At 37.4% G+C, this 12266-nt stretch overlaps 1 protein-coding gene across 2 annotated transcripts in view; it reads left to right on the top strand.

The window, feature by feature from the left end:
- ESR2 (estrogen receptor 2) overlaps window positions 1-12266 on the top strand; it is a 91643-nt gene that overhangs the window by 42610 nt on the left and 36767 nt on the right. For both annotated transcript variants that reach the window (XM_010809436.4, NM_174051.3), the window contains one exon: window positions 302-435. In XM_010809436.4, the coding sequence (XP_010807738.1) occupies window positions 302-435 (134 nt within the window). The remainder of the gene's footprint in view (window positions 1-301; window positions 436-12266) is intronic.

Below are 12266 nucleotides of genomic sequence, written 5' to 3'. Positions count from 1 at the left end.
ACAGAAATGATATTCCTTTAAGAAAACATTTGGTGAACAGGTAGAAGGCAAATGTACTTCCAGTGCACACTGTTGCCTAAATAGTATTTATTCATATGTTTGGTTCAGGGACTTATAGGAAATCTCCTGTCTTCCTTATATAAAAATTATTCTGGTAATTTCATATTTCTGGGTGTGCTCTCATTACTACCTTGTTAAAGGGTGTGCCAGATGAAATTTGAGATTAAAAAGAAAATACTCCTTACTTTTGATGGTTACCTAAAGCTATATGTTTCTTACATTTCCAAATGGACTTTTGTAGGGATGAAGGGAAATGTGTTGAAGGAATTCTAGAAATCTTTGACATGCTCCTGGCAACGACTTCAAGGTTTCGTGAGTTAAAACTCCAACACAAAGAATATCTCTGTGTCAAGGCCATGATCCTCCTCAACTCCAGTAAGTAACCACACACCTGGGCCATGTTTTATGGGGGAGAGATGCTGTTTCTAGAGTCGGCATGGTGTTGAGGAGAACAGAATTTCTTATTTTACTTAAAAAGGGGAAAATGGCTTTCTTTCTGACTTCTCTGTTTCATTTATAGGGATTTAAACTGTACTTAACTTTTGGTTATTTGAATATAAATTATTCATTAGGTGAATTACTGGTGGTAATTTAAAAAGTGGCTCAAGCCACTCCACCGGAAAAGGAAAAAATGAACTTTAAAATGTTTACCTTGCGTTGTTTTGTGTTTTTTGACATTCTAATTTATTTTGTTGTGGTGTAACTGACATATTGGGCTTCCCAGGTGACTCAGTGGCAAAGAATCTGCCTGACAACGCAGGAGATGCAGGAGACTCAGGTTTGATCCATGGGTCGAGAAGATCCCCTGCAGTAGGAAATGGCAACTCCAATATATATATATATATATATATATATATATTTTTTTTAGGTAAAGATGCTTCAGTATTCTTGCCTCGGAAATTCCATGGACAGAGGAGCCTGGTGGGCTGCAGTCCATGGGGTCACAAACAGTCAGACAGAACTTAGTGACTAAGTACCCACACAATTGACATAACGTGATATTATTTAACACGTACAACATAAATGATTTGAATTTGTATAATTGAGAGATGATCACATTAAGCGTGTATGCCAATTCCAGTCTCCCAATTTATCCCCCTCCCCGCATAATGTAAGTTTGTTTTCTACATCTGTGACTCTATTTCTGTTTTGAATTAATAAGTTCATGTGTATCATTTTTTAAGATTTCACATGTAAGCAATATAATATTTGTCTTTCTCTGGATGAGAGGATGAGATGGCTGGATGGCATCACCGACTCAATGGACATGAGTTTGAGTGAACTCCAGGAGTTGGTGATGGACAGGGAGGCCTGGCGTGCTGCGCTTCATGGGGTCGCAAAGAGTCGGACACGACTGAGCGACTGAACTGAACTGAACTTACTTTACTTAGTATGATAATCTCTAGGTCCATCCATGTTGTTGTAAATGGTGTTGTTTCATCCTTTTTAATGGCTGAGTAATATTCTGTTGTATATATGCACCACTTCTTCTTTATCCTTTCATGTGTAGATGGACATCTAGGTTGTTTCCATGTCTTGGGTATTGTAAATAGTGCTGCAATGAACATTGGGGTTGCATGTGTCTGTTTGAATTATGGTTTTCTCCAGATATATGCCCAGGAGTGGAATTACAGGATCATTGGTAGTTCTATTTTTATTTTTTAATGAACCTCTGTACTGTTCTCCAGTACAGATGCTGTAGCGATTTATATTTGCAGCAACAGTGTAGGAGAGTTTCCTTTTCTCCACGCTCTCTCTAGCATTTATTATTTGTAGACATTTTGATGATGGCCTTTCTGACTAGTGTGAGGTGATAACTTCCTTGTAGTTTTGATTTGGATTTCTCTGATAATTAGTGATGTTGAGCATCTTTTCATGTGCTTTCTGGCCATCTGTATGTCTTCTTTGGAGAAATGTCTGTTTATATCTTCTGTTCATTTTTCAGTTGGGCTGTTTGTTTTTCTTTGATATTGAGCTTCATGAACTGCGTGTATATCTTGGAGATTAATCCCTTGTTGGTTGCTTCATTTGCAAATATTTTCTCCCATTCTGTGGGTTGTCTTTTTGTTTTTATGGTTTCCTTTGATGTGCAGAAGCTTTTAGGTTTAATTAGGCCCAAGTTAAATTTAAATAAACAAATTTATTTTTTGCTTTTATTTTCATTACTCTAGGAGGTGAATCAAAAAAGCTATTGCTGGGATTTATGTCAGAGAGTGTTCTGCTTAGGGCTTCCCAGGTGGTACTAGTGGTAAAGAACCCACCTGCAATTCAGTAGACAGGAGAGATGCAGGTTCGATCCCTGTGCCAGGAAGATCCCCTGGAGAAAGGCATGCCAATCCACTTCAGTATTCTTGCCTGGAGAGTCCCATGAACAGAGGAGCCTGGTGGGCTGCAGTCCAGTCACAAAGAGTTGGACATGACTGAGCATGAAGGCATGTGTCCTGCTTATGTTTTCCTCTAAGAGTTTTATAGTGTCCGGCCTTACATTTAGGTCTTTGATCCATTTAAAATTTATTTTTGTGTATGGTGTTAGAAAGTGTCCTAATTTCCTTTTTTTACATGTAGCTGTCCAATTTTCCAGCACCACAATTGAAGATACTATCTTTTCTCCATTGTATTTTCTTGCCTCCTTTGTCCATAGATTAGTTGACCGTAAGTCCCTGAGTTTATTTCTGGGCTTTCTATCTTGTTTCATTGATCTACATTTCTGTTTTTGTGTCGATACCATACTCTTTGATTACTGTGGCTTTGTAGTATAGTTTGAGGTCAGGGAGTCTGATTCCTCTAGCTTTGTTTTGTTTTCTCAGGATTCCTTTGGTTATGTAGGGTGTTTTGTGTTTCTGTATAAATTTTAGAATTTTTTTGTTCCAGTTCTGTGAAAAATGTCATTGGTAATTTCACAGGGATTGCCTTGGGTCATTTTGACAGTATTGATTCTTAAAAGAATCCTTCTATATGGATAGTTGTGCCATGCTTAGTTGCTCAGTTGTGTCTGACTCTTTGTGACCCTATGGACTGTAGCTCGCCAGGCTCTTCTGTCCATGGGGATTCTCCAGGAAAGAATATTGGAATGGGTTGTCATGCCCTCCTCCAGGAGATCTTCCTAACCCAGGGTTAGAACCCAGATCTCCTTCATTGCAAGTGGATTCTTTACCATCTGAGCCACCAGGGAAGCCCATGAATACTCGAGGGAGTAGCCTATCCCTTCTCCAGGAAACTGGGGTCTCTTGCACTGCAGACAGATTCCCTGCAGCTGAGTACCAGGGAATCTCTATGGATAGTACTTTCATAAAATAAAAAAATTTTTGAAAAGTACTAAGCCCTAGTGTTTTATTGTTATATTCAGTTGATTTAAAATGACTCTATCAGTTGCTGTAAGAGTTTCCAAGTGCTTACCCTCAATTTTTACTTCTCTCTTTGTGTACTGGTAACAGGTCGTACTTTGCATAACTCTAGTATTGAGCAGGAAATATTGTCTGGGAGATAACTGGATCATGGTACAGGGACAGGGTGAGGGGAGGAAGTTAGGTCTTGAAGGAGGGGAGGTGGGGAATGAAGAAGAAATTTGAAGGTCTTGTGAAGCTCAGACACCCTGAAGACAACTTTGGGTACTTACTAGTTGGGTCTGAATCTGGCCTTACTTATAAGACAAGACATTTCCCCTGCACCCAATGCACTCTCTATGCCATATCTAGAAAACAAACATTTGTGAGTAGAAATAGTAAATCGTTGGACAAGTGAAAATTGTAGGGGAAGTCAAGAAAAATGCTAAATGTTTTGGGGCTTTTATCACCTTCTTGACATTGACTGTTACCATTCAGCTTCTATAGAATAATTTGAGGACATGGCTTACATCAGTGATTAAGTTGATGTGCATATAGGTAATGACCAGGTAGGACATTTGAAACTGATTGTGGAAGGAAATCAGCTTTTTCAGATCCTGTCTTTGAATCTACCTACTTACATTATCTCAAATGTTTGCTGTTGTTTGTCTCTGTTAAAGGAAAGATTTCCCTGGAAAGTTCATTTGTACCTTGGCACAAGAGGATTATCAAATGCCAAATTATGGGACTTCTCTCACTTGCAGAAATAACTTAGGACTCTTTTCTGTGTAGCAGAGTGCTCCTTGGAAAGCAGTTGCTTCTTGTTAGAACACTTTCATGTCTAAAGGTTTCTGTTTGGCGAGGCTCCTTACAGACATTTTAGCCTCTGAGACATCATATTGTGTTGTTAGGAAGCTAGAAGCATCATCTGTGCAAATGGGAAAGATTAAGGCTGCGGCGTTCCTTGTGCAGCGTCTCACGGAGCTGCCATGTGGAGGGGATTACAGAGGGTGAGGCAGGCATGTGATGTAATTATCACTCATGGTGGTAAATGGGTAGAATTTGTTTACAGTAAACCCCAATTTAAGAAATCTTCTTTTAAAAAGTTTCTTTTGGCCTGGTGGTCAAAACAGTTTTCAAAGTGAATATATTCTTTTTTTTTTTAAGCTGTGCCACATGGCATGTGGGATCTTCGTTCCCTGACCAGTGATCAAACCTGTGTCCCCTGCAGGGAAAGCACAGAGTCTAACCTCTGAATCATCAGGAAAGTCCCAAAAGTGAATTTATTCTGTTCAGCATTACTGTTCAGAAAATGGGGTTCTCATTCTATTGGAAAATTTCCACTGTTAGGAGAAGTCTTTGCTAGATTTTAAGCATTTCAAGTTACAGGCTATTTTTCCTTTTGATTATTTATAACATGAACTTGAAAACAGGGACAGAATCCACTTAGGCACCTTTAATTTAAGAAACCCTACAGAATATATAAAACAGACACAGGCCACAAAGGACAGTGATTCTCAAGAGAAGAGACACAAAATGAGTCCTTGATCGACCAGTTGACTGCCTAGAGCCAGTTTCCAGATTGTAACACGGGGAGAAGTAACCAAGTGGACACCAGGGGTCTTCCTAAACTGAGGGACAGAGTTGTGAGTTTGGGGAGGCTAAGGCAGCTAGGATTTGCAGGGGACAGTACTGGGGAGGAAAGAGCTGGCCAGAGAGGCTTTCGAGATCTGCAGAGGGTTCCTTTCAGGTCTTCAGCTGAACATCAAGTTCATGCTTAGTATGATAATAACTAAGGACAGGGAAAGAATCATCAGAAAGGAGGAGGCAGAACAACCCCTGGAAGTTCACAGAGGGCCAGGAATAGTTCATGTTCTCACCAGCCACGGGGAAAACCTTGAGCTCTACTGGATGTTGGCTGTGGTACTCAGAAAGGTGTTTCAGTAGTGAGGTAACACGAGCCCTAGAACAAAGGCTGCTCTGGTCCTTCCAAAGGAAACTTAAAAACAGGTCTGAAGGATCAAACTATTACCAAGTAACTTAACTGCACCCAAGAATAAAGCTCCAGACAATTTAAAGGAATAGAAGAATATATAACACCTAACAGGGTAAATCAATCAAATGTTGGCAGGCCTGCAAAGAAGCAGAAAATATGACCTAAAATGAGGGAAATGACAATAACTGGAAAAGATGCCAGATGATGCAGATGATAAAATTAGTCGACAAGGACATTAAAACAATTAGTATAACTATATTCCTTATTTCTGAGGAGTACTAGAGAGGAAAAAGCTGGCCAGAGAGACTTTCAAAATCTGCAGAGGGTCCCCTTCAGGTCTTTAGCTGAATATCAGTTTTGTGCTTATTGCAATACTAACCAAGGATAGGGCAAGAATCACCAGAAAGAGGAAAGCATGAACAGGTTAGAAGAGACATAGAAAATATGAAACACACTCAAACTGAATTTCTAAATGTGAAAAGTATGTTTAGATGGATTTACATCCTAGGAAGATCCCCTGGAGAAGGGAAAGGCTACCCACTCCAGTATTCTGGCCTGGAGAATTCCATGGACTGTATAGTCCATGGGGTCACAAAGAGTCAGACATGACTGAGCGACTTTCACTTTCACATCCGATTAGGTATAGCAGAAGAAAAAAATAGTGGATGTTAAGCGATAGCAATAGAAACTATCAAAAAAGAATGGAAAGAAGAAAAGTTTTTAAAAATGAACAGATTATTAGGAAGCTGTGGGGCAACTACAGTTATTAATATACATGAATTTGTAGTCCCTGAAAGCAGAGGGGTAAGAAAATACTTGAAGAAACAATGGTTGAAATTTTTCAAAATTTAATGAAAATTATAAACACACTAGGATTTCCTTTTCCTAAAGGAAAATCAGTTGGATTGATTTTCTGAATATTCATTGGAAAGACCGATGCTGAAATTGAAGCTCCAATACTTTGGCCACCTGATGCAAAGAGCTGACATTGGAAAAGACCCCATGCTGGGAAAGATTGAAGGCAAAAGGAGAAGAGGATGGCAGATGATGAGATGGTTAGGTAGCATCACTGACTCAATGGACACGAATTTGAGCAAACTCGGGGAGACAGTGAAGGACAGGGAAGCCCGGTGTGCTGCAGTCCATGGGGGCACAAAGAGCTGGACATGACTTAGTGACTGAACGACAACAATAAACACACAAATCCAAGAAGCTTGATGTATCCCAAGAACAGGAAACATAAAGAAAACCACACTAAGGCACATCATGTTCAAGTTGCTTAAAATCAGTGATAAACAGAAGAATCTTAAAAGCAACTAGAGAATGAAGATATTACATACAGAGGAACAAAGAAGAGGATGACAGCAAATTTCTGTTCTGATGCAAGTGAATGGGGCAAGGGAGCAGCGTTTTCAAAGTACTTTTGGAAAAACATTGTTAAAGTAGAATTCGTTTTAGTATACATGCTGCCAAAGTGAGCACTAAAGTAGAATTCCTTACACAATGAGAATGCCTTTCAAAACACAAAGGCAGGGGCCTTCCCTGGCGGCCCAGTGGTTAAGACTTCGTCTTCCAGTACAGGGAGTATGGGTTTAATCCCTGGTCAGGCAGCTAAGATCCCACATGCCTCACGGCCAAAAAACCAAAACATAAAAACGAAAGAGATATTGTAACAAATGTAATAAAAACTTTAAAAATGGCCCACCTAAAAAGAAACATCTAAAAAAATGAAGGCAAAATAAAAACTAAAAATAAATAAAAATATTGTCAGACATACAAAAACTCAAAGTATTCATCACTAGCACTATAATATTAGTGGAAGTCTTTCAAGCAGGAGGAAAATGATACCAGATGTAAATATGGATCCATGTGAAGGAATAAAGAGGTCCTGCAGATGATAACAATGTGGGTAAATATAATGAATTTATCTTATTATTTAAGACTCTTTATTTTCATTTAAAAGATCCAATGTTTATAGCAAAAAAAATAAATAAACATATATTGTGGGTTTATATAGAAGTAAAACAGATGACAAGACCACAAAGGCTGGGATAGAACAAATGGAAGTGTAGTGTGGTATAGGGTTTTTATTTTGTACATGAAGTACTATAGTAGTACTTGAAGATAAACTCGGTTCAGGATGGGGAACACATGTATACCTGTGGTGGATTCATTTTGATATTTGGCAAAACTAATACAATTATGTAAAGTTTATAAAAAATAATAAAATAGTTTATAAAATATTAAAATATAAAATAATAAATATAAAATAATAAAAAAGTTTATAAAAAAATAAAATTAAATTAAAAAAAATGTATATCACAAACCCAAATGCAACCATGAAAATAACAAAGAATTAGAGCTAATACCAACAATGGTGATAAAATGGAACCATAAAAATTAGCCAAAAAGAAGAAAAAAAAGGCAGTATAAAGCATAGATAGGACAAATAGAAAACAATAAACAAGGTGGTAAATTCCTAATTAATTAATCCTAACAATAATTATATTAAACCTCAGTTAAAAGGAGAACATTTTCAGATTGGATAAACAGCACAACTGTTTACTACTAACAAGCTCATTTAAAGATATAATTTAATGGTAAAGGATGGGGGAAAGATATTACATTCTGAGACTAATCAAGAGAAAGCTGGAGTGGCTATATTAATGTTAGAAAAAAGTAAATTTTAGAGCAAAATTTCTAGGAATAAAGAAGTTCATTTCACAATGATAAATGAGTCAGTTTGTCAAGAAGATGTAAATACCCTAAACATTTATGCACCAAATAAGAGAACCTCAAACATTATGAAGTAAAATCTGATAAAACTGCAGGGAGGGGACTTCCTTGGTGGTCCAGTAGCTAAGAATCTGCCTTCCATTACAGGGAACACAGGTTCGACCCATGGTCTGGGAACTAAAGTCCTACATGCCATGGGACCACTAAGCCCAACCAGAGAGCCCATGCGCTGCACCTGCTGAGCTTGCACTCCGCAACTGGAGAAGCCCCACGCTCCACAAGACCCAGTGCAGCCAAAACAAACAAACAACAATAAAACTCATCCAAAAAAAGCTACAGGGAGAAATGAACAAATCCTTTATTATAGTTGGATATTAATACCCCTTAATAATCGATACAGCAAGAAGACAGAAAATCAGCAAGTATAGAGAAGACTTGAATAACACTGCCAGCCAACTTTACCTAATTGACATTTTAAAAGCACTCAACCCCCAAACAGCAGAAGACACATTTTCTGTAAGTGTTCATTGAATTATTTACCAGGATAGACCATATTCTGAACCATTAAACAAAACTGAATATATTTAAAAAAATTTAACTCATACAAAGTATTTTCTTTGACACTATGGAACTAAATTAGAAGTTAATATTAGAAAGATCTTGGAAAATTTCCAAACACTTGGAAACCAAATAACATATATCTAAATAATCTGTAGATCACAGGAAAAATAATCAAAATTAGCATTTTTAACTAACGGAAAATAAAAGTAGAACACAGCCAAATTTGGGGTTGCAACTTACTCAACAGTTGAGGGAAATTTATAGCACTCAAGGCTCATATTCCAATAAAAGGAACCTCTCAAATTTTTTCTTGTTTCCTGAGGTAAGCTTATATTGCTATAAACTTCCTTCTTAGAATTGTTTTTGTGGCATCCCATAGATTTCACATCATGTGTTTCCATTTTCATTTGTCTCCAGGTATATTTTTATTTCCTCTTTGATTTCTTCAGTGACCCATTGACTTTTTAGTAGTAGCTCTTTAGACTGTGTGTTTCTGTTTTTTGCAGTTTTTTTTTTCTTGTTGTTGATTTCTAATCTCACAATGTTATAGCCAAAAGATGTTTGGTGTATTTTGAATTTTCTTAAATTTATTAAGACTTGTTTTCTGACCTAGCCTGTAATCCATCCTGGAGAATGTTCTATGTATACTTGAAGAGAATGTGTATTCTGGTATTTATGTACACCAGTGTTCACTGAGGGCTTACCTAGTGGCTCAGTGGTAAAGAATCCGCCTGCCAATAAAGGAGACATGGATTCAATCCCTGGGTTGGGAAGATCCCCTGGAGAAAGAAATGGCAACTTACCCCAGTATTGTTGCCTGGGAAATCCCATGGACAGAGGAGTCTGGCAGACTATAGTCCATGGGGTTGCAAAAGAGTCAGACACAACTTAGTGACTAAACAAAACAAAACAAACATTCACTGGAGACTCACTTACAATAGCCAAGATAACAAAGCAACCTAGGTGTCCATCAATAGATGAGTGAATAAAAAATGTCATATATATGTATGTGTGTATATACACACACACATAGTGGAATGTTACTCATATATTAAACATTGAAATCCTGCTATTTGCAACAACATGGAAAGATCTAGAGGGCATTATACTAAGTGAAATAAATCAGAGAAATACTGTATGATCTCACTTATATGTGGAATTTAAAAAGCAAAACACAAAAATAGACTAAATGAATACTGAGAACAAACAGGTGGTTGGTGGAGGCAAAGGAGCATGAAATAACATGTGAAAGGAATTAAGAGGTACAAACCTGCAGTTATTAAAAAAAGAAAGCCGTGGGGAAGCAATATATAACATTAGGAATATGGTCAATAATATTGTAATATCTTTGTGTGATCATTTCATAATGTACACAAATGCCAAATCGCCATGCAGTGCACTTGAACCTGACTCCGAATTGTGTGTCAACTATATTTCAATTAGAAATCAAGGTCTGAAATGAAAGACTTCAGTTTTCAACCTTAAAGAGACTTAGGAAAAGAAGAGAAAATTAAATCCCAAGTAAAAGAAAAGAAATAATAAAGGATATAGTGGAAAACAATGGAATAGAAAATAGTAGATGAAAATTAAGAAAGTCAAAAGCTTATTCTTTGAGAAGATCAATGAAACTGATAAGCCTCTAGCCAGACTGAAAAGATAGAAATTACCAATGTTAGTACTGGGACATGTAACATTGTTATTCTTCAGATATTAAAAAGAATAATAAGATAATATTATAAACACTTTATGCCAATTCACTTGAATATTAGATGAAATGGACAAATTATTTGGAAGATACAAATTATTGAATCTGAATCAAAAAGAAACCTAAAAACTCTGAATAGCTAGTTTTAGTTTTAGTTTAAGACCTTCACACAAAGAAAACTCCAGGCACAGATGACTTTTCTGGAAGAATTCTACCAAACATTTAAGGAATAAATAATACCAAGTTTATACATATTCTTGCAGAAAACTGAGGAGCTAAGAATAACTTCCCAACTCATTACTCTGACAGTAAACCCAGACCAACATATTAGAAGAAAAGGCAACAGATGAATATTTCTCATGTACACAGATGGAGAAATTCTCAAAAGTTTTTAGAGTAGAATCCAATAGTATATAACAAATGTGATTTTTCCAAGGATACAAGAGTTCTTTAACATTTGAAAATCGATCAGCATAATTTACTGTGTTAACAGAGTAATTAATGAAAAATCACATGATTTTCCCAGGAAGTGCAAAGAAAGCATTTGACAAAATCTATGCCCATTCTTCGGAGAAGGCGATGGCATCCCACTCCAGTACTCTCGCCTGAAAAATCCCACGGACGGAGGAGCCTGGTGGGCTGCAGTCCATGGGGTTGCTAAGAGTCGGACATGACTGAGCAACTTCACTTTCACTTTTCACTTTCATGCATTGGAGAAGGAAATGGCAACCCACTCCAGTGTTCTTGCCTGGAGAATCCCAGGGACGGGGGAGCCTGGCGGGCTGCCGTCTATGGGGTCGCATAGAGTCAGACACGACTGAAGTGACTTAGCAGCATGCCCATTCTTGCTAAAAACTCTCAACAAACTAGTAAATGGGAAGAAACTTCCTTAACCCAATCAAGGGCATTAATGAAAAAACAACAGCTAATGTACTTGTTATCAGGAACAAGGCAAGAATATCCACTGTCATGAATTCTGTTCAGTGTTTTACTGGAAGTTTTAGTGCCACAAGGCAAGAAAAGAGGTAAAAGTACCTCCATCAACATTATAGAGGTAGAAGTAAAACTCTTGTATTTGAAAACATGATAATCTGTGTAGAAAAGTATGTGTGTGCTTAGTCGCACAGTCGTTTCCCACCCTGTGTGACCCCATCTGTGGTCTGTAGCCTGCAAGGCTTCTCTGTTGAGGGAATTTTCCAGACAGAATACTGGAGTGGGTTGCCATTTCCTACTCCAGGGGATCTTTCTGATTGAGGAATTGAACCCGGGTCTCCTGCATTGCAGGTAATAGGGGAAATATATAAAAAATAATTTTATCTCTATATGGTAGTAATGAACAATTGGTATTTGAAATTAAAAATCAATACTATTTATAATAGCATAAAAATTATGAAACCTTACGACAAATTTGACAAAAGATGTGAAACTGCACACTGAAAACTGTTAAACATTGCAGACAGAAATTAAAGAAATTCTAAATAAGTGGGGAGAGGTGTTAATGGGTTAGCAGATTCAGTATGTTAAGAGGTCAGTCCTCCTCACAAATAATCTCTAAATTCAACTTGATCCCAAGAAAGTCTTAGTGGTAATGAACTAGATACAATGCTTTTGGTCTAGAATAAGGTTATACACTCTTACAGTTAATGAGGTACTTACCAAGCTTAGGAGAAGTACATGTTCCTTTCTGTGGGGAGAGATGGGATGAGGACAGTACCACCTGGACTTCCCTCTCAGCAAATCTTCCTCCACCATGCAGAGGTAAGATGTGCGAGCACCTAGAATTGCTGTGTTATAAATACTCAGTCTTTGATGTGGCTTCTGAAACTCAGAGACAAGAGCAATGTTGCATTTAACACAAACTGTTAAAATATTGTTAAGGTGTTTT

This window comes from Bos taurus, chromosome 10 (genome assembly GCF_002263795.3).
Source record: "Bos taurus isolate L1 Dominette 01449 registration number 42190680 breed Hereford chromosome 10, ARS-UCD2.0, whole genome shotgun sequence".
In the NCBI taxonomy this organism is placed as follows: domain Eukaryota; kingdom Metazoa; phylum Chordata; class Mammalia; order Artiodactyla; family Bovidae; genus Bos; species Bos taurus.
Note: the sequence above shows the minus strand (reverse complement) of the source record. Positions and strands in the feature narration are given on the sequence as shown.